General features: G+C 51.5%; 1 protein-coding gene across 7 annotated transcripts in view; it reads left to right on the top strand.

Moving 5' to 3' along the window:
- The window catches only part of GAS7 (growth arrest specific 7), a 191,037-nt gene that overhangs the window by 81,722 nt on the left and 83,064 nt on the right, over positions 1-26,251 (top strand). The window contains exon 1 of one of the 7 annotated variants that reach the window (XM_073881712.1): positions 5,663-5,768. The exons of 4 other annotated variants lie outside the window; for them this stretch is intronic. Coding sequence is in view for 2 of the 3 variants with exons in the window: in XM_073881714.1 (XP_073737815.1) it covers positions 22,204-22,206 (3 nt within the window). In the remaining variant the exon portion in view is untranslated. Of the gene's footprint in view, positions 1-5,662; positions 5,769-21,949; positions 22,207-26,251 lie in introns of those variants that run through there. 2 more of the 7 variants (XM_073881714.1, XM_025864285.2) reach the window with 2 other exon arrangements.

Below are 26,251 nucleotides of genomic sequence, written 5' to 3'. Positions count from 1 at the left end.
AGATTTTATTTATTTATTTGAGAGAGAGAGAGAATGAGAGAGAGAGTACGAGAGGGAAGAGGGTCAGAGGGAGAAGCAGACTCCCTGCTGAGCAGGGAGCCTGATGCGGGACTCGATCCCGGGACTCCAGGATCATGACCTGAGCCGAAGGCAGTCGCTTAACCAACTGAGCCACCCAGGCGCCCTTTAATTTTTTATTGTTATATTAATCACCATACATTGCATCATTAGTTTTTGATGTAATGTTTTACATTTGATGTAGTGTTCCATGATTCATTGTTTGTGCATAACACCCAGTGCTCCACGCAGAACGTGCCCTCTTTAATACCCATCACCAGGCTAACCCATCCCCCCACCCCCCTCCCCTCTAGAACCCTCAGTTTGTTTTTCAGAGTCCATCATCTCTCCTGGTTCGTCTCCCCCTCCGACTTACTCCCCTTCATTCTTCCCCTCCTGCTATCTTCTTCTTCTTCTTCTTCTTTTTTTTTTCCTTAACATATATTCTGCAGGTGGCTTCTTGAGGCCGGTGGTCCCAGGCCCCAGAGTATCTCAGGCATCAGATTGTCAGGCTTCCTGAGACCATTGCTTCCCTGCTTTGGGGCAGACACATGGCTTTGGCAGAGAATGCTGGACTGTTGCAGCAGAGGACTTAAATAACCACTTTGCTGTGTCAAGCAGAGAATAGAATCGCAGGGGCTCGCCTGGGGTACGGGGCACAGGGAATGCAGGTGGGGTGACACATAATCACGCCAGATGCCACCGGACCTCTGCTCATCATTTTGATGGGGGTGGGAGGGAGTGGGGACTCCTTTTGTCAGAGTGACGTGGAAGTGGAGTAAGGAGGCCCTGTCTACCTGTCCCTTCAGGGGAATCCCCAGGAAACCACTACGGAGTCACCCCCTGGGAAACCCAGCCAGCAGATGGTACCTCGGGGTGATGCGGAGGTTGCCCTTGCTCTGGGGGACCAACCTCAGGGGAAGGGGGGCCAATCCCCTGCTGTCGGCAGGGCTGGGCAGGGCCTCCTTGGCAGCCTTCCCTGTCTTCCCCTTCTCCAGGCTCCCCGGCTGCTCTAGGCTTCACCCCAAGAGCTCAGGACTGCCCAAAACGGAGGTCTGCAGGGTCTTGGGGAATTCTCATCAGCTCGTGGTGGCTCAGTTCCCCCCGGGGAAGGGAAGAGCCTGGATGGGGACCTGAGCGGCCACGCTGGCTTGCTGGCTCAGCGATTTCTGAGACCTGAAAGCAACCCAACAGCAAAGCAGAATTAGTCATGTTATTTGAAGTTATTCACGTAAAGAGATTTATTAATTTTTTTTTATCGAACGATAAGCGACGTGCAGCATTACGCGTTGGGCATACAGCATAACGCTCTGATATTTTTACATGTTACGGAATGATCCCTGCAATAGATCTAGTCACCGTCTGTCATCACACGACGTTATCACGGTATTAGTGACTATGTTCCCTAGGCCGTCCTTTACATCCCCCTGACTTACTTATTTTATAACTGGAAGTTTGTACCTGTTAATCCTCTTCGCGTAAAGAGATTCAGATGATCTGTGCCCACTGCGTTTATGTGCCTTCCGGAAGCAAGATGCACGTCGTTACGTGTTTTTAAAGTCTTGTGTGTGTGTTCTGTATATCAAACGAGAAGCATTTGAGGATGACTCTGGGTTAGAGGATCCACGTGAAAGCATTTAATAGGATGGTAAAAAACATTCCTCCTTAATTGTGGGTCACAGCTTCTTTCTACAGTTGACCTCTCTGTGGGAAATGGACTTGAGTCAGGGTCACTGGGACCAACCGAGGTCTGGTCAGCATTAGGCTGTACAGGGGTCTCTCAACCTTGGTACGACTGACATTTGGGGCCGGGTCATTCTTTGTTGCGGGCGAGTGGTGTGTGGCATCATCGGAGTTTAATGGCATCCCTGCCCTCTGCTTATCAGATGCTGGGAGCTCCCTGTGGTGGGCATAATCATGACCACCCCAACCCCCAGCCCCATACACACACATCCAAGATATCCCCGTCTTGGTCCCTGCAGCCCATGAGTGTGTGCGGTGACGTGGCACGAGAGTTGGCGTTGCCGATCAGATGACTGTGAGATGGGGAAATTATCCTGCATTATCCATACGGGCCCAGTATAACCAGAAGGGGCCGCATGGAGAGAACTGGACAGACCATCGCTGGCTTTGAAGGTGGAGGAAGGGGGTCGGCCACAAGGGAGTGCAGGCTGCCTCTAGGAGCTGACAAAGACAAGGGAACAGATTCTTCCCTGGCGCCTCCACAAGGAGCACAGCTCCGCTACCACCTTGGTTTTAGCCCACTGAGACCCATTACGGAGCCCTAGAACTCTTCAGGTGATACCTCTGTGTTGCTTCAAGCCACCAAGTTTTTGGTTACTTGTTACAGCAGCAGGAGGGGACTGAGACATCGCCCACCGCTCCCACCCCCATGGTGGCCACTAGGAAATGTCTCTGGAATTGCCTCTGGTTCTGAAACATGGGCTCTGTGGAGCGCCATATTGTTGCCCCCAGAAGCCGTGAGAGGAGTGGGTTTCTGTGTTGTGCAATGGGAATGAGGCTGGGCGTGAGTATGCCCAGCCCAGCAGAGTTGGCTCGGGGAGGAACCGGTGGTATAAAAGGGGGTGGGTGCCACAGCCCCTCCCTGAGGCTCCTGGAGCTGTGAGTCTCTCCTTAATGGCGTAGTGTTCCTGTTAGTGCTTGTGCGTATTTGGACAGGACTCGAAAAGAAGCTGAGCTATCTTCAGCTACACCATAAAAGAGAATATAAAAACTCCATAAAACACTGAAATGTGAGCCGAAGCAGCATCACTCACGGAGGCCTCGGCTTGGAGGGCCAGCACACTGGGCGCCCTTGGCACCATTTGTGGGAGTCGTGGGCGGGGAGGAGAGGCCGGGGAGCCCAGCCCATGCTGGGGGCCACCAAGCCCGGGCTCTGGGCCAAATACGCAGCCCCCTGGACCCAGCCCTGATGCTGTGATTCTGTTTATTTTGCTGAATGTGACATTCCTATCGTTCTGTGATTTCTTCCCTGTGATCTGTCATCTGTGTGCCTTTGGAACCGGAAACCAAGCCAGGTGGCTTTGAAGTTGTTGTTCTGGGGTAAGTAGGGAGTCGTGCTTGTCCAGGGTTCGTTGGGACAAGCACGAGGTGCCCTTTGATTTGAGATGCGCTCCAGGAGTTGAGCGGGAAGCGGACTGGCTGGCGAGGTGGGTTCCGGTCCTGGCCCGGGAGCTGGGCCGGGTCAGAAAGGAGGGATGGATCCGAGCAGCTGTGGGCCCCTCCCTGGTCCTCAGTTTGTGGCGACCACTCTTCCTCCCGCTGTCACGGTCGAAACAACAGTTGGTTCCATGTTTTACCTGCTGCTTGCTGCTTCAGGTGCTCAGACGGAGCTGTGGCCCGGGACTTCTCGCAGGTGCCTGGGGACAGACCAGAAGCACAAGTCAGAAGAGAAATAAATAAAAAAGAGGAAGGGTCCAGCAAAAAGTAGGATATGGAGAAAGACATGGTCTCTTTCCATAGTGTTTTGAAATTGAAGGGACATGGGCCAGACCATTCCGTGATGGGCTGGATCCAACCCATAGATGGAGGCTGGTGGTTCCCAAATTTCAGGGTGCGTCACAGTCACTGTCCAGGCGGCCTTGTTAAAACACACTGCGGGGCCCCACCCCCAGAGTTTCTGGTTCGGGAGGGCTAGGTTGAGACCCAAGGGTTTGTACTTAACAAACAAATTCCCCGGTGTGGCTGAGGCAGCTGGCCCAAGGTTGAGAACATGGGCCTAGGACAAGAAGAGGGTCTTTGTAATGAAAAATGGTACTGATAACGAAGGGTTCTCAGAACTCTACAGTTTATGCATGGGGACCCCGTGTTTGATCCAAACACTGCTGTGACGAGACTGTGCCATCCTCTGATTGTTTTTCCCCCAAGGTGAAAAATTATTTTTTTCAAGATTGTATTTATTTATTTGAGAGAGAGAGAGAGAGCGTGCACATGCGTGCGCGAGGGGGGGGTGGGGAGGGAGGGGAGAGGCGGAGGGAGAAGCAGGCTCCCCGCTGAGCAGGGAGCCCGATGTGGGACTCGATCCCAGGACCCTGAGATCATGACCTGAGCCGAAGGCAGACGCTTAACTGACTGAGCCCCCCAGGCGCTCCCAAACGGACTTTTTTGGGGGTGTATAGTTGTACATATATATAGTCATGTGGCCTCAACCAGGGTATAGAATAATTCCGTCGCCCCAAGAACCTCCCTCATGCTCCTCCTCTGCTCTCACACCTTCCCCCGTCCCCCATGAGCCATCCATCCCTATAGTGTTGTCCTTTTGAGCACGCCATGTAAATACGATCGTATGGTATGTAACCTTTGGAGCCTGGCTTCCATACCTGTGAGATGCTCCAAGTCACTACAGTGACTTAGTTGGATCCATAGTTGGCTCCCTTGTTTTGGGAGTCTTGACCACCCCCACGCCCCATGGATGTACCGTGGTTTGCCCTGCATCCCCTGTGGATGGTCTTTGATTGCTTCCAGTGTGGGGTTATGGTGAGTACAGCTGCTGTGCACATTCGTGCCTAAGACTTTGTGTGGACGTTTTTTTCCCGTTCTCTCTGGTACATACCTGGGAGACGGATGGTTGGCTCGTATGGTGAGTGTATGTGTCCACTTTCCAGGAAACCACCAGGCTGCTCTCCAGAGGGGCTGCTCCGTTTTGCATTCCCACAGCAGTGTACGGGATTTCCAGGGGCTCTGCGCCCTCGCGGACACTTGGGGTGGGCATTCTTTTTATTAAGTTTCATCCTTCTAGATCAGGGCTGATTTTAAAATGTGTGAATGAATCGCAGAAAGGCTCGGAGTTGTCCAAAGCCCCCCAGCCTCTTGGTGGCTCCTTGGATCCAGACCTTTCGCCTGGAAGGCTGGGAACATTCTGGGTGGTGGCTGTGTTGATCAGGAGCTCGGAAGCTGGAGCTGGAGCTTCGGGGTGTGAATGGAGCTCAAGCAACATCCCGGGCCCGCGTGGCCGAGTAAGGCGCATGCCCAGGGACTAGGGAAACAAGAAGAAAGCAGAACAAAGAGGTGACCCAGAAGGAAAGACACACATCCTAGCATCACAGAAGTGGAAGGCACTAGGCTGCCTCTCCGTCCCTTAGCCCCCCGCCCCCCCACCTCTTATTTTTAGGCTGAGGCTCAGGCAAAGCCGCCGGCCAGATGTACTCACTGTGTCTTTTGACTCCATGCCACGAGCCACCTTTGTTTCCAGAAGCATCCTCGGTGATAGCAAATTGAGGTACCTGCTCAAGATCAACATACTCCCTCGGTGCCTTGGCCTTGGGGCCGCTCCAGGCGGGAGTTGGCTAGGGGCTCATGCGGGGGGGGGCCGGGGGGGGCGGCTGTGGTCATAGTTGCAACCAGAGCCAGTGACTTAATGGGAAGGAGGGAGGTTCACCGAGGGGAGGGTCCTTTCTCCGGAGGCCGTCCCTCCCACCCTCGAGGGGACCAGGCGGACTGCCCTGGAAGGCTGTGGACATGCTTTCCCGATTGCAGAATACTTCTCTTTCATTTTGAATATCATTTGTTTGGTTGCTACGGCAACGCCAAGTCTCTATTTTAATGCTAACCTGCGTGGCTGCAACTTTCTATATATAAGTGCTGCTTTGCACAGTGAATTAGCTGATGCCATGGAAAGCAGCGGATGTAGAGACAGTGGCAGAAAATGACCAGCGTGGCAGCTTTGCAAGAGGAGGGACTGCAGGGCTGAGGTGAGTCGGGGCCCCGGGCAGGTGCTCGAAGCTCACTGGAGCCCAGCAAGAGCCAGGTGGCCGGCCGGCCGGGGGCCGGGGGGGACCTGCCCTGAGGGCCTCTGTGGGCAGGTGCCTGGCTCTGTGATGGAGGGACCCAGGCTGATGCTTCTGTTTGCCCACCTGCCTGCCCCTCTGCATTCCGTCACTGAGTCTGGGTCGCATGGGGACCCCAAGGCTTGGGAAAGCGCAAGCCACTTGGGCACGGGGAGGGGGCTATCTGAGGTGGTGAGCTCAATGGGAAACAAGTTTTTCTGGCTGCCTTCAACTTACGCTCTCTTCTGAATCTTCACCTCTTCTGTTTTGCTTTTTTCTTAATTCCTGAGTGTGGCCATGCCTTCTCAAGGCCACAGGGTTCCAAATGGTACAGGTAGAGTACTCAGGAAAAGCCTAGAAGGGGCTTTCGGGAATCAGCAGGGTCCGCTCCCTCAGGCTCTGGGTGAGGGACAAGCCCAGAGAGGTGCTGTGTTCTGCTAGATGTCACACAGCCGGTCAGGGACAGAGTGGGACAGCAACCAGGTCCATGGGCATCTTCTGACTGGGACACCTGTGCCTTGTGAGGGCGCCTGCTGTCGGGTCAGGGCGGCCCTGGCTGTACATACCAGAGCTATGGGGGCTGTAGAGAGGGAGGCACAAGTTGGGGGGTAGATAACAAACACAGGATTATGTAACAGCATCTGAAGCCACTTAAGGCTTTTGGAAAGTGCATGCAAGTGGGAGTCTGCGAAACTCAGATTCATGTGGATTCAGCCCCTTCCCGTGCAACAGTTGTGTTCGCTTCTCTAGATTTCCCCGCCTGAGCACGGGGTGCACAGAATCTCCTTTCTTCCCCAGCTCTGTTGCGGTAAGTCAGTGTCACGGCCCGTGTGAACCTGTTGGGGTCTGTGTTCGGGCCCTGAGTGGGATGTGATGCATCTGTGCACAGAGCAGTTTGGAAACCACACAGCTCCTTCTCCCCCCGGGGCAGGGAAGGGGGATGCCGCCGGGAGCAGCATTCTCCAAAGATTGGGCTTTGCGGCGTGAAGCAAAATGCAGTGCAATTTTATCATGATTAGAAAGTCTCACTCAGGGCTTCCTCTTCTTTGACCATCAAGCATTCGACAGAGATTTTAAGTGCACTGGATCCAGAGACTCGGACCCTTTTTTTTTTGAAAAGAGAAGACCCGAGGATGCTAAGCACCTGTGAGTGGTACACAGTCCTCGGAGGCTGGGAGAATCGGGAGCATTTATCTCTGCCTGGGTGGGTCCAGAAAAGCGAAGCGAAGGAAACCTTTATAGGAATTTCTGATGCAAAGGGAGGTCAAGGAGTGGATCCTCATAAAAGGAGGTCGGGACGAGGTAAAGCAGGGTTTCTTGGAACCATGAGCCTCGAGCCACGCAGTGTATATGATCAGTGTCAGTCAGCCTAAAAGGTCAAATGGGAAAAGCTCAGCGTGCATCGCATGCCATAGGGTACACATCGTGACACGAAATCTGTGCTGTGCGTGTGTGTCCGTTGGGTCGTGAAGTAAAATGGGCTCTGACTTCGAAAGACAGAGTTGGGCGAACTGCTGGCTTTGGGTGGTTCCCTGAGTGAGCCAGAATTTTCTCCTGCAGAGAGATGGCTGTGGATCTCCTTTTCAGGGAAAAGCCGGAAGGAGAAAGGAGGGCTTCTCAGGGGGAGCCCTGTGAAAGCATCATTTCGAGACGCTGATGTGGTGCTGTGTGCATTGAGGAAGGGACGGCAGGACAGTTGGGAAGTGTGAGTTCTGGGGACCGGGAGGTGGCTACCCTTCTTCCCAGGGTCTGAGGTCAGGAGGAGAGCCCCCCGTAGGCAGATTGAGAAGGACACTGTGATTCTTGCAGCGACTGCCCTGATCACCCTGCATTTGTCCCAGCGGCCCCAGAATACACATTCCCAGGCTCCAGAGCCCTTTGGGTTTGGGTTGTGCACTCCTCCCATGAGCACAGGTCCAGCCTTCCTTCCCACCAGGCACTCACTCTGGTGCAAGGGTGCTGGCTTCCAGCCACTTGGTCTTGCTACCCCAAGGGAAGCTCTCTGCTCACGGGGGGCAACCGCATCATGTTGTCTTTGGACGCATGGATGCACGTCTGTCCTTCCCAAGGCTGCCGTGCCTGGCTTGCTCGCTCAGTTCTCAAATCTCTGATCTTCTATAAGATTGCTCAGTGCACGGCTTTGCCACTGACCACCTTCTCTGCGCCGCTCCCCAGCTGGTGGGGTGTGCCTCACTCCTTAGGCTGTTTGGCTTCTTCATGCATCTCCTCCCCTTCCAAACCTTCTGATCAGCTGATGGGGTGCCGCTTTCCCATCAACAGAGTAGGACGGCCTTTCAGAGTCCCTCGTACCCCAGAAATCTTGTCCTGCGCTTCCCTTCCAAGGAAGGTGAGACCCAAGCCGGGGCGCCTAGCTCTGGGGCGAGAGGAAGTTGGCCACACATTTGCAGCCCTTCGAATCCCTGGACACTGGAGTTCAGCTGCACCCCACCGCACCCAGCAGGTGGTGGTGGTGGTGGTAAGAGGTCTCCGCGAAGGGATGGTTAGCATAGGGTGGCAGCAACTAATTCATACTCTTAGTCTAGGATGGTGGTATTCAATTCTTTAAAAACCAGGGAGCCCTCTCTCGAAACAACTGCTTATGCAGATACCCAGCAATTTCTCGAGGAGCTGCACACTGGTGGCCACCAGGCAGAATCGAGTTCAGGACCGTGGGAGGTTTTGTTGTCGTTTTCGCCCATGGTTTCATTTTAAAATTGTTGAGTCGGTTTGCCAACATCTAAAAATCATCAGATTTCACATTAGAAATTAAGATACCCAGTGTCTCTTGCAAAAAAACCAAAAAAAATGAGTAGCTTTCGTGACGCCAAGCTTTGGCATCCTGCATGGCAACAACACGCTGATGCCGAGGGGTAGGTTTTCCAGTTTGCCGTATCCCCCACCCATCTCTGCTGTTCACCAGCCCTGAGACCAATAATGGAACAGTGGCCATCATTCCTTTTTTTACATTGGGGTAAAATTGGTATATAACATTCATAAGTGTCGGTGTGCAGCGTTGTACTTCAAATCTGTCTGTGCTACAAAGTGATCACCCCCAAAAGTCTATGCCTCACCGGACAACTCACCCCTCCACCCATTTTGCCCCTACCCCCGCCAAGCCCCCTTCCCCTCTGGTCAACATCACTGGGTCTTCTGTATCTGTGATTGCACATATGAGTGAAATCATGTGGTATTTGTCTTTCTTCTTCTACCTTATTCCACTTAGCACGATACTCCTCTAGATCTGTCTATTAGTTCTGCTCTGTTCTTTATTATTTCTTTCCTTCTGCTAACTTTAGGCTTCATTTGTTCTTCTTTTTCTCGTTCCTTTAGGCGTAACGTTAGATTGCGATTTTTCTTGTTTATTGGGTATGCCTGGATCGCTATGAATTTTCCTCTTAGGACTGCTTTTGCTGCATCCCATGGATTTTGTTACGTTGTGTTTCTGTTTTGTTTGTTTGTTTGTTTGTTTTGGTCTTTAGGCATTATTTGATTTCTTCATTTCTCCGATGACCCACTGGTCATGCAGAGGCATGTTGTTTCATTTCCCCATGTTTTTGTAGTTTTTCCAGTTTTCTCCTTGTAATTGATTTTTGGTTTCATACCGTTGTGGTCGGATAGGATGCTTGATAGGATTTCCGTCGTCTTGAATTTTTTGTTTCGTGGCCTAACATTTGATCTCTCCTGGAATATGTTCCATGTGCACTTGAGAAGAATGTGTGCTCTGTTGCCTTTGGATGGAATGTTCTGCGTATCTGCGGCTCAGAGCATGGATAGAGGGCCTACACCTGGTACTGTCATGTTGCATCCTTTGAAGACCAAGAGGGGAGGAAAGACGGGGATCCTTGGCCAAAGAAAAGGAGTTGAGGGTTTCACCTCACATCACTCCTGGCAGGGTCCCATGCATGCTTCGAGGGCTGGAGGAGTATTTCTGTTTGTGGGATCCCAGCACATCCTAAGAATCCCTTTTTATCCAGCCATCAGCTATTCAGCACTTCTGTCTGTGGGTCTTACCAGTGCAATAGTAGTGAGCAAACCCCTGTGCCTTTGAATGTCCTAGAGAGAAAGATAGTCACTGGGCTCTCTTCTTATGGGAGAAGGGTTGTGTGACCCTGGCAGACAAGGCCAGTGGATTGAATGATGTCAAGAGAGATCAGGTTGGCTGCTCAAGCATATCAGAGGTAACTATGCATTCATGGGCTGGGAGTCCTTGGGTGAAAATAATATACCAGTTCTTTAAAAAGTATGGGTAAGAGCCAACCACATGTGTACATTTCACATCAAGCATTGGTCGCTCAGACTGGTTTCGTCATAGCTGATCACCTCTGGCCTCTGTCCACTTTCTCTCTGGCTAAAAAACTTCAGTTACGTTTTTGGACAATTTAGGTGACAGAGAGAGTGAGTCTTTCCTGAATGTATTTGCTTGGAGGGCCCTAGGCCCATGAGAGGCTTGTTTCAGAGACCCAGCCAAGCTACTGATGACCCTTCCCCAAGCCTGCCTGGTTCATTTGTGATCTGGGGACCCCTGACAGGATTTCAATATGGAAGTAGGCTCCACGCCCTTCGTGGAGCCCAGTGCGGGGCTTGAACTCATGACGCTGAGATCAAAACCTGAGCTGAGATCAAAGGTTGGACACTTAACCACCTGAGCCACCCAGGCGCCCCTGCCTCTACCTTTTTGTCTCCTGCTCTTCCTGTACCCCTCACATGGGTGGCCAGGTGACCCCAGAAAGATAGGACCCCCACTTTCTAGGGGGGACTGACAAATCCTACTGAGAGACTTGGGGGGATCTCCATCGATTCCCCATATGTTCATTGGGTGTGTTTTCTGTGTCTGGGGAAACATTTGAGGGGGACACTGTGCTTGCTCTTGGGGAGTGAGGACCACTCATCGTAGGCCACGCAAACGAGCAGTCATGAAAGTAGGAGTGGACCAGCTCACGTGGGAGGGAAGGTGGGACTGCATCTCCCAGGGGAGAGTGAGAAGCGAGGCGGGCCCCCATCCCAGCTGGAGCTTTGAAGGCAGGCCAAACCTTCATGCTGCCTCTGCTTCTTCGTGTGGATGGACGGGGGGCTGCCCGCATGCACGGAAAGCTACTCACAGTGACTCCGTTTGTGGGGCTCAGTCAGTATCTCTCTCGGGTGTCGTTCCACCCCGGCTGCTGGTCAGGGCTCTGTTCTGGGGGGGCTCTTTGTCTTAGCACTTTGCTTCCCTCCTCTAGCTCCTTTCCCTCCAGTTAGCACACGAGGCCTCCCGCTGCAGTCAGCCACCACCTTCTACCGCGGAGAGCTGGTAGTTAGGGGCTTGGCCGGTCTTGGCCTCACTTACCGTAACTTCTCCCCGGAGTATTTGCCCTTGGAGGGAGGATTCGTGGCACCGCAGAGGAGCCTCGAGTGTTTTGGGGGTGGCCTGCATTGAGGGGGGTGGAATTGCATTGTTCTTGGAGCCAGGACACCGGGGTCAGACTGGTTCTGTGTCTTGTGAGTCGTTAAGACCTTGGGGACGACCCCCATTTTTACGCGATTATGGAAGGAAAATAAGAATACTTCTCTCCAGCGTTCTCATGAGGGTCAACTGGGCTACGAGATGTAAAAGTGGCCCCTGCAGACATGGCGGGTGCTGGGCTTCCTGGATTTTACTGTTCCCTTCCAATGGGCCTCTAAACCCTAATCTTGTCCGCCAAGCATAAGAATCCCATTTCACCTGCTGTTCCTCGCAACACCTTCGATGAGCTTGGTCTGTGTCAGGAACGGTAGAAGGTGTCCATCGGCACAGATGAGCCCCGGCTGTTGGGAAAACCCAGTGGGTGCCATGGGAGTGACTCAGCACCGTGACCTGAGTTGTTGATGGCTTTTCCCAAGGGTTACTCGGTGACTTAACAGGGATGGGAAGGTATGGGGAAAGCTAACATGTACGGGATTGCTCCCATTGGTTTTGGCCCTCAGATCTTTGCAAGAATTCTGTGAAGGAGATGGTGGTATTTCCATTTTTGCATGCGGGAAAGAGAAAAGATGAGTTTCAAAAGAGGTTGAAGTGACTTGCCTGAGGTTACATGGCTGGAAAGCCGCGGAAGGCATACTTGAACTTCCTCTGTGCCTGGCTGAAGGTTAGAAGCTGGGGTTGGGGGCAAGCCAGTGGATGCCTGTGGCTGGTTTCTGGGGGTTGTGTCTGCTATTTATCCTTTCCCACAGCCCCAACACATCCACGCGCACCTTGTTTTGGGAATCCCTGTTGCGGAGTGGGGGTTGTGGTTTCTAGAAGTTTCTGGAATCTTGCAGACCTCCTCATTGGAATGGGGCTTTGCATTTCAGGGGGTGGAAAAAGGCCAAAGAGGATTTGCCAAAGGGAGAATCAAGTGCGTTTATTCACTCCCCTTCACTCCCCTTGTGTGCACAGATGTTTCCTCTCTGGGCCCCCTCCCTACATGGGGCGGCGGGGAGAGGGGGCTCACTGGCCACAAACGGATGGGAAGTGGCTGGTGTTTGAGCAGAGAGCTGGACTCCTTGGAGGTCGGCTTGCACAGAGTAGTGTTGGTGTCAGCTTGGGGGCCGTCCTACGTGGGGCTTTGGCTCTTGCCGTGCTGTGTGACCAGAACTAGTCCTTTAAGTCATGCCAGCAACATCAGTACCAAGATTTAGGGCGGCCAGAGAGCAAGAAGGAGGGGGCTCTGGGCTGGGCTGGGGGAGACTTGGCATCCAGTTCCCATCTGTCTGTGGGCTCAGTTTCCCAATCTGTAAAATGGTAGCATGGTCAAACGATCTCTGGGGTCCTTTCCATCTCTAATTTTTGTGTCCGCCTTGCACTGGACCAGAAAGCTCCTTACTGTTGCCCATTTCATCTTAATTCATTTTCTTATAAATAACCCCCCCAAGTCTCCTTATCATTTGAAAGATAGTATGATGAACCCTTCATTTTACGGGATGGCAACTGTGAAGGGAGATATCAAGGGGGATTTTATTAGCAAATAGTCTCTAAATATTTTAAATAGGGCTGGATTCATACGTTACTTCATAATGGAATAAAGTGAATATTTTTTTTAAAAATGCATTAAAGTTGGGGCACCTGGGTGGCTCAGTCAGTTAAGCATCTGACTCTTGATTTTGGCTCAGATCATGATCTTGGGGTTGTGAGCTCAAGCCTCGCCTAAGGCTCTGCGTTGCGTTTGGAGCCGGCTTAAGATTCTCTCACTTCCTTTCCCTCTGCCCCTTCTCTCCTAAAAAAAAAAAAAAAAAGCGTTAAAATTAATATGCTCGTTATAGAAAATGGAAAAATACAGAAAAGCAAAAATAAGAAAAAATATTTTGCATTCTTTTCATCCCCCCCCCTTTTTTTTGGCTGTATATGTTTGTCTACATAATTGGGATCATATGGTATATGTTAGAATTGGATATGCTGATTTTGGGGGAAGGCAGTGTTTTCCTGATCGTAAAAGTAATTTTATAACACGTTTAAAAAAAGGAGAAAAATTTTGATTTGTACAATTAAAAATAAATAAACATTTTAAATGTGATCAAATGAAAACAATTAAAACAGCCTGAGAAATCCCAGAATACAAAGATGACCGGCGTTCACATTTTCCTGTGTTCCCTCAGCGTTTCATTGGTGGGGGTGGGGGAAGGAGTGTGGGGCGCATCATTTTCCACCTTTGACACCGTGCTGCGGACTCTGGTTCTTAAAGTGGGAACAGCTCTTAGAAGGCGATAGGAAAGGGGGTTTTGGTGAACAAAAGCATTGGCCGCTGGGTGGCTGATTGGTCTTTCCTGCTCTGGGGAGGAGGGAAGGCTTTGTTCATTCAACAGGAGTTTTAAATATGCAAAAGTCATTCTTCCTGTTCCTTAGCAAACAGAGTGGTGCTCTACACAGTGCAGGTAGCTTGGGGGCTTAGGTGGAGGAGTGACAGAGACTTTGTCTAGTGATGCTCCCAGTGCAGTGTCCCCAAGGGTCCAGTGACTAATAGACTTTTTTTCCACTGGACAGTCTTTCCTCCTTTTTCGAAGTTTAGTTGACCATAGAGTTGAGGGTCCATTTCTGGGCTCTCTATTCTGTTCCATTGATCTATGTGTCTGTTTTTGTGCCAGTACCATACTGTCTTGATGATGACAGCTTTGTAATAGAGCTGGAAGTCCGGACTTGTGATGCCGCCAGCTTTGCTTTTCTTTTTCAATATTCCTCTGGCTATTCGGGGTCTTTTCTGGTTCCATACAAATTTTAGGATTATTTGTTCCATTTCTTTGAAAAAAGTGGATGGTAGTTTGATCGGGATTGCATTGAATGTGTAGATTGCTCTAGGTAGCACTGACATCTTCACAATATTTGTTTCTCCAATCCATGAGCATGGAACGTTTTTCCATTTCTTTGTGTCTTCCTCAATTTCTTTCATGAGTATTCTATAGTTTTTTGAGTACAGATTCTTTGCCTCTTTGGTTAGATTTATTCCTAGGTATCTTATGGTTTTGGGTGCAATTGTAAATGGATCCACTCCTTAATTTCTCTTTTTTCTGTCTTGGTGGTGGTGTATAGAAATACAACTGATTTCTGTGGATTGATTTTACATCCTGACACTTTACTGAATTCCTGTGTGAGTTCTAGTAGTTTTGGGATGGAATCTTTTAGGTTTTCCACATAACGTATCATATCATCTGCAAAGAGTGAGAGTTTGACTTCTTTGCCTATTCGGATGCCTTTGATTTCTTTTTGTTGTCTGATTGCTGTGGCTAGGACTTCTAATACTGTGTTGAATAGCAGTGGTGAGAGTGGACATCCCTGCCGCGTTCCTGACCTTAGGGGGAAAGCTCTCAGCTTTTCCCCATTGAGAATGATCTTCGCTGTGGGTTTTTCATAGATGGCTTTTATGATATTGAGGTATGTACCCTCTATCCCTACACTCTGAAGAGTTTTAATCAAGAAAGGATGCTGCACTTTGTCAAATGCTTTTTCTGCGTCTAGTAAGAGTATCATATGGGTCTTGTTCTTTTTTTATTAATGTAGTGTATCACATTGATTGATTTGCGGATGTTGAACCTTGCAGCCCAGGAATAAATACCACTGGTCGTGGTGAATAATCCTTTTAATGTACTGTTGGATCCTATTGGCTAGTAGTTTGGTGAGAATTTTTGCATCTGTGTTCACCAGGGATATTGGTCTGCCAAAGGTCCAGTAGCTACCCCAGTGTCAGCCCATGCTGGGGCAGAAAAGACAGCATTGGTGAACAGTGCTCCCCACACATGGCTGGAGGCTTCCTCTGTCCTGGCACTGAAGGATGTTGCAGGAAACACGGGTAGCCTGATTCCAGGATGCATGCAAAGCAGAGGAGGAGGGCCAAGGGAGACACCGGTCACCGGGCTTCGCCCCCGAGCCGGACAGTCCGTTGGCTGGATTTCTGAGCTGGGGATCTACACTGCGTAAGAAATGCCTCACAGATGCATTTATATGACGATGCCCCATTGTCCTCATTCTCATGTTGATCTCTCTCTCAGTGCCTGGAGAGTACATGGGTGGTTTCTTCACCTGCGTGCTTCGAGAGCCCTTTCTGTCTCTTTCAATGTGAAATATTAATACAGCTTGGCTGGATGTATACGTCTTGAATCTCGGACGTTCAGCACCATGCTAATCTCTGTATCGTTCCAATGTTAGTATATGTGCTGCCGAAGTGAGCACGAATCTCAAACGTTCGGAACGAAAACTCCTCTATTTGCTGCTCAGTTTGGTCCACCCTTCAGCAAATGCTTATTGAACTCCCACAGTGATGAATGAGACCATGACCACACCTCAACAGAGCTTTGACTTGGTGGGATATGTCTTCCAGCACTTTCCAGCACTTTCCGAGGGCTGACGCCCAGCCCCTTGGTGAGTCCCTGCCTTGTGGGGCTTTGGTTCCTGTGGGAAGTGCTCATAGTAGGAACAGAAGAAAAGTCTGAGGAAAAACAGATTTCCCAGGCAATCTTTCTCTTTGCCTCTTGGTGGGCATGATTCTGAAAATTCTCTTTTGTTATTTTTGCAGTCGATTACTGATTTCCGTCTACATGGTCCGGTCTTTTCTAATTAAACATGCATTACTTTGTCATTTCCTTGCCTTTTTTTTTTTTTAACCTTTGCAGTTTGGGGAGATCCTTTGAAGGGTAGCCTGCATTTTATTAATTTAACTTTTTAAAAAAATCTTTATTTACCCGCAACCACTAATGTGGATTTAAGTGAGCAATTTTGGTATAATCCTTACCTCATCTGTTTTTTTTTCTTTGTGTCATCCTTCTTATTTTTACCCTCTTTTTCCGTGACAATTTTCTGTTCCTCTTTCAAAGAGGACTTCTTGCTTTCTAGCAGTTTCCTGACTTTGTCTTCTGAGAGGTGCTCTTCCCTTGAGCCCTTAGCATGGTGCTTCCTCACCCTTTCCCTGCCTTCCCGTGCCCCTCTTTCCTCCTTCTCCAACAAGGCAACACCTGTGTACACGTTGCGTGTACCATCGGACGCAATATGCGTTGTGTGTCATTGGCCTTGGCACCGTGTGCTCACGGGGGAAGGTTGAGTCCCCTTCACAGTTGCCTACCTGTAGGTTTGGTGATGCACACACCTCGCAGCCAGGGCTGTCCCATGGCCCTCACCATGAGAAGTCCTCTGTTTCTCCCTTGACTCCCCTCCTGGGCCTCCCAGCGGTGACTCGGGCACACACTGGCAACCTTGCTCCTGCAGTTAGGGGTATGCGGTCAGTGGAGAATTCGAGCTTGGTTTCATAGGTTTCCAAAAAAACCCTCCCTAGACCATTTCACAGCTGCTCTATGGTAATTTTACACAGAGCCTGAAACTGTGTTTCTTAAAGTGGGCCGAGGTTACCACTAAGGATATTGTTAAGGTCCTCATAGACCGTGTTGTGATGACTGGTTTTTTTTATACTTTAAATTTTTTATTGTTATGTTAATCACATACATTACGTCATTAGTTTTTGATGGAGTGTTCCATGATTCATTGTTTGTGCGTAACACCCAGTGCTCCACGCAGAACGTGCCCTCTTTAATACCCATCACCAGGCTAACCCATCCCCCACCCCCCATGATGACTGTTCTTTAGTTACGTTTATTTAAGTGTGTAACAGGGAAGACAAACAACCACATCAAATCCATGTTTCATAGCTATTCCTGCTTAGGGTCAGGCTACATTCAAGCTCATTATAAGAGAGTTAAAAAAAATATCCGGGTAAATAGTAGGGCAGCTGATGTGTACCAGTGGCAGAGTTGGGACGGGGGAACGTGAATGGCTGGAGTTTGGGAGATGTTGAGCGGAGGCATCCCTTGGGTCCGGAACCGAGCCTGTTACAGTGGGTGCCATTTCTGATATGTTCACTGGATCTTGGGAATCTTTTATGGAGAGGGACACCTGGGAACCTTATGAGGGGCCTCGGACCCCCCCCCATGCCGAGGGCAAGAAGGTAGCTGTCAGGCCCCTCATAGGAGCCATCCATAGGCCCAGTGGGCCCAGGCCAGCCACTGCCTACTCATGGTCTTGTCCTTTCTCTCCACGCTCTACTATCTCAGTGTCTTACCTCCCGTCCCTGTGCGTCCTCAGGCTCCCCAACTCCTCAAATGCTCAGGACCAGATTCCCACGCCCACCTCACTCCCTTGCTCCCCTTTCTGTGATTGGGGTGGGGGAGCATCCCCTCCGTCATCGGTGAGCGTCTTTTTCCGTCTCTCTCGTGGACACTGCTTCCTGTTCTTACAATTCCATCCTTCTTTGTTTTCTGTGACTCATTCCCAGAACTTGTGTCCATTCCTTGCCCATCGTGGAGCCAGCCCCCGAGTGTGAGGCAGGGCGCTGCATCAGAAGGGAGAAGGACGGAAACCTGGTTCTTGCCTTTGAGGGTCTCGGAGAGGGGTGCGAGGGGTGCTGCAGGCAATCATGGGGGGCTCGCGGGAGGGAGGGATTGGGTCCAAGGAGGGTCAGGGGGAAAGTGAGAGCACATCTTGGGGCTCAGCTCTCCATTCTTTCTTCATAAACCGAGTCCACCTGTAGGATTGCACCCCCATCTCCGGGCAGATACCCCAGCTCCTTGGGTCAAGGGCCACACTCAGCCCGCTGCACCCTGATCAAGCACTTGGACCTTGAGTGTGGAGCTCGTGAACTCTACCGTATATCCCTAAACTGGCTTCTCCCGTGGCCAGATCTCCCTGAGTACCGGGTCCGTCTTCCCTCGTCCCCTTCAGGATCAACTTTTACTTCCTCCCGCTTCTCCCACATCTGCTCAGTCACCGAGGCCTATTCTACTTGTCACTTACTGTCCCTCCGTTCTGGTCAAGCCCTTCCTTTTCATCGCTGCTGTCAGGCATATGCTGTATCTTCTGAGAAGCCTTCTCTGACCTCCCCAGCCGAACATGATCTGGCCCTTCTCTGGCTTCTGAAAGCTCTTACTGTCTGCCGACTTATTCCGTGACACTTATGATAGACTCCCTTGTGTAGTTGTTTCTGCTTTTTTACTTGTGTGTCTGTGCCTTATCTTCCAAATTGTCGAAGCCAGGTCCCTTGGTGTTACACTTGCCTGCGTCTTCCACAGCATTTGGGAAGAGGTTGCTGGTAACCATAGTTGCTTGACTAATCCTATAGCCAAGGGGCTGCCTGTGAGGGGGTTGCGAGTGTCTTCGAGACCCTGCCCCCAGATTGCACGGTCTGGTGAATAATTTTTCCCTTCACGATTATGAAGCATTTAGAAAAAGTGAGTCGTCCCCATACGCTGTCTTTCTTACTAATTATCATTATAAGACAACATGACTCATGGTTCTCCTTTGGTTGTAGAACGTGGCCTCTTTTGGTTGGCAGTTTTCAACTCAACTGAGACAACGGATAATAGCAAGAAGGTTGGCCATCGGACTCCATGAAACTCCGGGGAAAATGGAGCTCCATGGAAATGATTGTTGGTCTTTTTTGTGTTTGGTTTCCTACTGTCCTTCGTTTGTCTATGTGACCTCTGGTGTAGGAACCTACCTATTTGCAAAAACCAGAATGAGAGCAATTTGTGCTTTTTTGCAGCCAACTCAAATGATAAAAGACTATCCATAAAGCAAAACTCAAGGGATGTCTGGTTTGAGACACCGGGATCACCCCAAACCATAAACCCCTGAGAGTGTCTTCATGAGTTTTTACACACCCTGAGATATCCGTGTTGGTGAATCCTAAGGGAAAAAACATTTGCGGGCCTCTGGTTTGTTCTGCTTAGCTCAGGTCAGAGCAGATTAGCCTCCTCGTTCATAAAGGCCCAGAAAGGTCTCTTGCCATTGGCTGGAGGCCATCCCGGGAACCGTGATGACAATCTGTGTGTTGCCCTATAGGGGTGTGTTATTGTCTCTGATTGTATCTATTCATGAGTGTGATGCAGTGTCAGAGTGGTGCCAAGGCTGAATAGCCTTAAAACTCTCCCCTCTTTGCTGCCAGAAAACCAAAAAATTATGGGCTGTGAGAGCTTCCATGGGTATTTTAATTCCATGAAACCTGAAGGACCCAAGGTGAAGGTCTTGGCTGTCCGGGTGCGGATGGAGTTTTGCGTTTACCTTCTTGTGGGTGGGAGCCTGTGTTTACTCCTCTGTTAAATGGGAACGATACTAGAAACCTCCTCGTTGGCTTGTTGGGCGAGTTACATTGACACAAGGCACATGACGCACTGAGGACGGCGTCTGGCCCAGAGTGAGAGCTCAGGGAGAGCTCATTGTCCCCCCCTGCAGCAGATCGGAGCCTGACAAGCAGAGAGGGGAAGTAGAGCCCCTCGAGCAGCCCACCCCAGGCTTTGAGAAGGAAGAGATGAGCTCTGCCTCTGGGGGTGGAAGGAAAAAGACCAGAAAGGTGGGAGTTGATGTGTCCAGGGGGAGGCATGTTGCCATTGGCCCTCTGAGTGCACGCCCCCATCAGCAGACAAGCCCGTGGTTGACATTAGGATGCCGGTTGTGCTGCCTCAGTTTCCCCAAGATTGAACACCAAATGGACCACAGTGAGCCATCTGAGCTGCCCCAGACTTGTCTTATAGGCTTCAGAAGCAGGCTGGGGAGGCTTCTCTCTGGGTGCACACTTCGCATCTCCGGAGGTTCTGTCCCTGGGTATCTCATGATGTGGCTTATGTCACACTGGCCAGGGTCCCTTGATCTAAGCTACCTCTGTGCGTCCCGGACGTGTGTGTGTGTGTTAAAACAGACATGACACCATTTTAACCATTTTGAAGTTTACAAGATCTGTGGCATCAAGTGCCTTCACAATGTTGTGCATCCATCACCATCCACCTCCAGACTTTGTCATCTTGCTAACGGACACTCAGTCTGTCTCCATTAAACACTAACACCACACCCCTGCTCGCCCCCATCTTCCCCTGGCCCTTGGCAATCGCCATTCTATTTTTTTTTTTTTTTGTCTCTCTGAATTTTTTCTGTTCTAGGCCCCTCCTAAAGTAGGATCCCACAATATCTGCCTTTTCATGACTGGGTTATTTTGTTTTGCCTAATGTCTTTAGGTTCATCTGCACCGTAGTCTGGGTCAGAATCTCCTTTCTAAGGTTGAACACCGTGCCGCTGTATACATGCCACATTTTGTTTATCCGCTCATCCATGAATGCACCCTCTTGGGTTGTTTCTAAATTCTTTGGCCATCACGAAGAATGCTGCAGTACAACAGTAGGGACAGCTGAGTCCCTACTTTTCTGTTCTCTTGGGTGTATACCTAGAAGTGGAAATGCTGGACCTATGGTAATTCTGTGTGTAACTTTTTGAGGAGCCGCCATATTGTTTTCCATGTTGCCTACATCCTCGCCAATGCCTGTTCTTCTCTGACCTTTCTGGTTTTATTCATTTGTTTGTTGATAGTGGCCATCCCCATGGGTGGGAGGTGACTCTTCATTTGGGTTTTAATGTGTTTTCCCTAGTGATGAGTGGTAAGGAGCACTTTTCCGTGTGCCCATTGGCCATTTGTATATCTTCTTGGGAGAAATGCCCTTTGCCCATTTTTTTGTGTGTGTCCAGGGAAACTTCGGCTCCTACTCTTTCAGCCACAAAAACAACTGCCTTTATTGGGTACTTTGGTCCCTTTTGCTCTGTGCCCAGTGTTTATGTGGATGGTCCCCCCTGACACGGGGGAAGGTTCGAGGCCCCACGCTAGGTATCACAGCTAGTAGGTAGTGAACCCACAAGGGCTCCAGAGCCCTCTGACTCTGTCCCTAGGGATCGTTCTGATTTCCTAGCCCAACCCAAGGATCTGGCGCTGAACCCTCTTCATAAATACACGGTTCATCCATACATTTGAGAGAATGCTATTTATAGGAAACCATCCAGACCTCGAGACTTTGCGGTCCCTTGGGAAAGCCATATTTACTTCGATATCAAGCCTCATTTCCTAAAATCACAAAGGGTTACATTGAAAGCAGACATAGAGATGTGTGGATTTGAAGTGCTAACCCTTCAACTGCTCCAAAAAGCTGTCCGAGTGGAGTGATTTGATACATTCACGCAGGATCCAAGTCTCTTGTCTGAACTCATTTAGTTGGTGGGTGCCATATTGAGCTCAGGGTCCAAGCCTTCCTCCACTTGCAACTAACAGCTTTGTGATCCGAAAGCCCTTTTCCTCTGAGACGCATGGCATCGTCCCCCTGGTCACCCACTGTCTGTGCAGGTTTGGAGGCAGCAAGGGCAGAGCGAAGGCAGGGGACCCTCGTCTTGCCCTTCTGGGGCTTTTCAGCCCTGGATGGGTCTAACACAATGGTTCTTTGGGGGAGCATTCCCCATTCTTCGTAGGTTGGTTTTTATCTGGCCTTGGGTTCACACAGCTGGGGCTGGGGCCGAGGCCAGAGCCGTGACTTAGGGTTGGGAAGAAGTTGGCGGAACATTCCCCAGCAGGGCTTGGGCAGGCCCAGGGAGTCCCGCCTAAAATATAGTGGACAAAGGAGCTCTTGTCCCCGGGCCTGGGGGTGGGAGGCATCTGGTCAGTGACACAAGCTTGGCCATTGTGTGTCGTGACCTCGGCCAACTTTTTTTTAGCTGAGAAAGGGGAAAAAGAGAGAGTGAAGGAAAAAAAAAAAAAGCCTCCAGAAACTTCACAACTGGGAAGTCCAGAATGCGTCGTTGATTTCCTCACAGGACCTGGGGCAGATTTGGAAGGAACTGTGCAATGTAGGGTGTTCTTTGTGAAAGAAGAGCAGCGTGCAAAGCCGCAGGAACGCCCTCCAGGGTGTCCCCGGCACTGACCCTTGGCACGATTGCTTGCATCAGCCCCATTTCCCGCAGAGGGTGCCGTGGAGAGGAAGTTGGCAGGGGCCTGGCCCTGGGTCTGGGGACGCCACGCGGGGCCCAGGACTCTCCTCTGAGTTATTAGCAGCCCCGTGAGGAAGCCTAGCTAGCTCTTCTCTGATGGTAAGAATTGATCCGATGGGCTCAGCTTTTTCTGCGTGTTTCTGAACTAACTTGGGTATTTTAGAAAGCGGTTCTGAGAACCTCTGAGATGGGGAGCTGAGAAGCCCTGGGCAGGGGGCGCTCCTGTGAAGCATAAAGAGCTGGGAGAAAAGAGGACTTGTGTGAGAATCGAGAAGTGGGGGGGGGGATGAGGGGGGGCTGTCAAGGGGGGTGGTGGGGGGGGGGGGGGGGCAGCTCCCCGGTTACCTGGGCAGCGGTTCCGGGGAGGCGTGCGACCGTATGGTGGCAGTGTGGCTTGTGGCGACTGGCGGCCACATCTCGCCTCCTTCACTTCTCCCGAATCTGAAGCTTGGCTTCTACCTGTCTACCCACCTGCCGTCTGTGTGGCCCGGTTCTAGCTGGGACCGTCTACAAGGGAAAGCCTGTTGGGGGCTCCCCCGGGGAGTCGAGGATCTGCCCAGGGAGTCTGGTGTCTATACTGTGGTTCCAGGCTGGGCTGGGTGCTTCTGTCCAGTTTGGTGGTGGCAGGGGTGGGCTGTGTTAAGGGGCATGCATGGATGCTCTCTGGAGACTTAAGGGTGGGATGGCCTTATCGTGCCCACCTTCCTACCTCTGGAAGTTAGACACCCCCCCTTTCTTGGAAAGAGGGACCTCCCATCAGCCAAGACTCTAGTGACCACTCTCTGGAGGCTCTGGACAGCCGAGGCGGGGGGTCCAGTTCATATGGGAAGGCTCGTCTGTGTCTGCACATAGCCTTCTTCCAGGATGCTGTCTCCCGCCCACGGGGACAGACAGCATCTCTAATTTTGGTGTGGCTTCTCATGGAGGCCTGAGCCTGTGCTCGTCACCCAGAGGCACCTGGAAAGTTCACAGCAGAGCTTCTCGGAGGTTAAAGCTCATCTGAATTGCCCAGGGACCTTTAAAATACAGAGCTGGGTGCTCGGGTGGAGCCTGGGACTCTGCATTTCTAGCCAGCTCCCAGGAGACAGCCCAGCGGCTGGTACACTTGTGGAAAGATGGGTGTGTAAAGAAGCTAGATGGATCAGTCACGTTCTGATGGAGTGCTAGGGAGCGCTGGTGGGTTCTGGTGGGTCTGGCCTTGGCTGTGGGGTGTGGCAGGGAGGTTCACAGAGAAGAAGGGATCCGCAAAGAAGCTTTACCTGGAGGAGGGTGAGAGCCCAGGGGAGCCTCTTGGCGGAGATGGAGGCATGCTGTGCCCAAGCCGAGGTGGAGTGTGTGTTCGGGTCCCGGCGTGTGTGCGTGGTGAACAGCTTATCTCTAGCAGGCTCAGAACAAGCCTGTGTTGCGGGGGCGGGGGGGGGGAGTGCCTGTGTGGCTCAGTCGGTGAAGCATCTGCCTTCTGGCTCAGGTCATGATCTTGGGGTCCTGGGATCGAGTCCCACATTGGGCTCCCTGCTCAGCGGGGAGACTGCTTCTCCCTCTGCCTCTGTCCCTCCCCCTGCTTGTGCTCTCTTTCCCTCTCTCTCTCTCAAATAAATAAATACAATCTTAAACAAACAAAAAGAACAAGGCTGTGTTGGGTGTGGGGTGAGTTCCAGCTTCGGACACAGGGAAGCCTGGGGTCGCTGGGCAGATAGAGCTCAACTGCATGTGGCTCTAGGAATGACGGGGAAGGGGCTGACAATAGGCTATTCGGGGCAGAAGAACTCCCTGGAACTCACCGTGTTGAGAGGAAGAAGCCCAGTGTTCGGGGGCCCAGTCTGCTGCCTGTGAACCCATGTCTACACTTGAATGAGACTTTTCCCCTCTCACGAAACAGCATGTCTTTACAAAGCAGGGTGGACTGAGACCAACATCCAGAATCCTCGAGTTGTAGAAAAGAGAGCAAGAGAAACCAGAGAAAACCCTAGGAGACCATCGGGTCTGATTTCTGTATTTTCGAGATAAGGAAATCGAGGCCTCTCCGCAGAGATGAGGGGGTTTCTCAAGGCCGGCCCTCCCCGCTCACATCCCGCGTGTTCTCTGCGCGATGGGGTCCCCCAGAGCAGTGGTGGGTCCCCGCTCTCGGCAGTGGTGTCCCCCGGCTATCACCCTCTGTCTGGTTTTCTCTGCACCAGACGCAGACCTGCAGAAAGGTCCGCTGCCTTGGGTTGATTGGAATTGCACCCCTTGCTGTGCCTCATGCTGGTGGTTCCAGCCTCGATTAGCCTTACCCTCCCTCCAGTGCCCGTGGTTCCAAAGCAGTTAGGATGCACTGGGAGCCAGCTCTCAGGGCCCGAGGTCTTTGATTGGCGTCACTTGGAGCTCGGGCCACCAGCGCCACACAGTCACTGAGATGCATCTCCTCGGTGAGAACACTTGCTGCCCCTGGGTCTCTGGTGCCTGGGGACCCGCTTCTAGCGGCCACCAAGCTGGGCCGGCCCGATGGCGGCCATAGGCGGGCGTCCGATGCCCACCTTGGCACCCTGATGACCCAGCCCTCTTTAGAGGGGTGCCGACCCCTCGAGGACGCAGTGTGCGCCACCTGCCCTGGGAGCCCCTTTCTGGCGGGCAGGCTGCTTGGTGGGAGGTTCCAAGCGTGTGACCTCACCTGAGCGAGCGACTTTCAGTTCCGTTCATCTCCTCTGAACTTGCAGGGTCTGTTCTGAATGGAACAGAATGCTCGGTAAATGTGGGTAGGGGGTTTTCTTCAGGGGCCTGAGAAAGTGCTAGAAACCCTGGCATGAGGCATTCTGGGATTTTTGTACCTTAATACGGGTACAAAGGGGGGGGGCTTCATTAGGATTTCCTCTTCTCCCTGCTCCCTCCACCCCCAACCCCCCCTTCCCCCCAATACCAAGTGTTGGCAAAATTCGCTTATTCCCCAGCTCTCTCCTCTGCAAAGGGAAATTGGATCAGGAATCACGTGGAGGGGTCCGCACCCTACCAGGAGCTGCCTAGGGAGCATGCTGCCGGTGCATGAGCCTCAGCATGTCCTTCGGAAGCATCTTCTAGGGCAGGGTAATTGATATCTCTACCGATACATACTAGTGTAGAAAATCCAGGGTGCAGGTGTTTTTTTTTTTTAAGATTTTTAAAATTTGTATCTTACTTATTTGTCAGAGAGAGACAGCGAGAGAGGGAACACAAGCAGGGGGAGTGGCAGAGGGAGAGGCAGGCTCCCCGCTGAGCAGAGAGCCCGATGCGGGGCTCGATCCCAGGACCCTGGGATCATGATCCAAGCCGAGGGCAGATGCTTAACGACCGAGCCACCCACGCGTCCCTCCAAGGTGCATTTTGAGATCCTTCAGGACGAAGGGGGGTGCTACCCCCCCCCCCGCCCACCTCCTTCTTCTGACGGATAGGGACATTGGAGCCCTAAAGAGGCCGGGACAGTGACTTGCGGCCCAAGGGGAAGAGAAGTCCGTGTTCAGCCTCCCCGTCTGGGTTTGCGGTAACGCTCACAACTTTGCGAATCCTGGTTGGGGCATACGTTTTAATGACTTCCAAGTTCCATTAAATCGCTTCGCTTCCCTGGGGTTTCAGACGCATATCCTTCCCATGCATTCCAAGTCGGGTTTGGCTGAGGAAGTCTTCGCTCTCTGGACCATGCTGGGGGGAAGAGGTAATGTGACATGAACGTTCCTGTTCTGGCTCGGAACAGGGGTAGCTGCTTTTGCAAGCGTGAAATGTCCCTTGTGGTGGTTTTGGGCCCCTTTATGTGACGTGTTCCTCAGGTCATAGAACCCCGGTGTCGGAGGGCTGGCAAGCCCCTGGTTTTACAGATGAGGAGACAGAGGCCCCAAGAGGCCCAGGGAACTGCATGAGTTATAGCTTGCTGTCTGGGAACACGGTCTCCTTGCGCCTAGGCCTGTGTGCTTTCTGCAGATGCTTCTGGGGTCCTGAGGTTGGAGGTATGATATCAGAATGGCCCACGCTATTTTTATCTGCCGGAGAAAGGGTAGGAGGAAAGGAGCCAACATTCCTCGAAGTGGAGAGTTTGAATAAAATGTCTCAGTTAATCACGAGCTGGTGAGCAGACTCATTCAGGTTTTCCTGCTCAGAGGCCAGAAGCCCAGACAGCCTGCGAGGAGCTCACCGCCTC

This window comes from Callorhinus ursinus, unplaced genomic scaffold (genome assembly GCF_003265705.2).
Source record: "Callorhinus ursinus isolate GAN/ISIS: 27379988/994484 unplaced genomic scaffold, GSC_fseal_2.0 scaffold43, whole genome shotgun sequence".
NCBI classification, from domain to species: Eukaryota; Metazoa; Chordata; class Mammalia; order Carnivora; family Otariidae; genus Callorhinus; species Callorhinus ursinus.
This window is presented reverse-complemented; position numbering and strand designations above follow the sequence as displayed.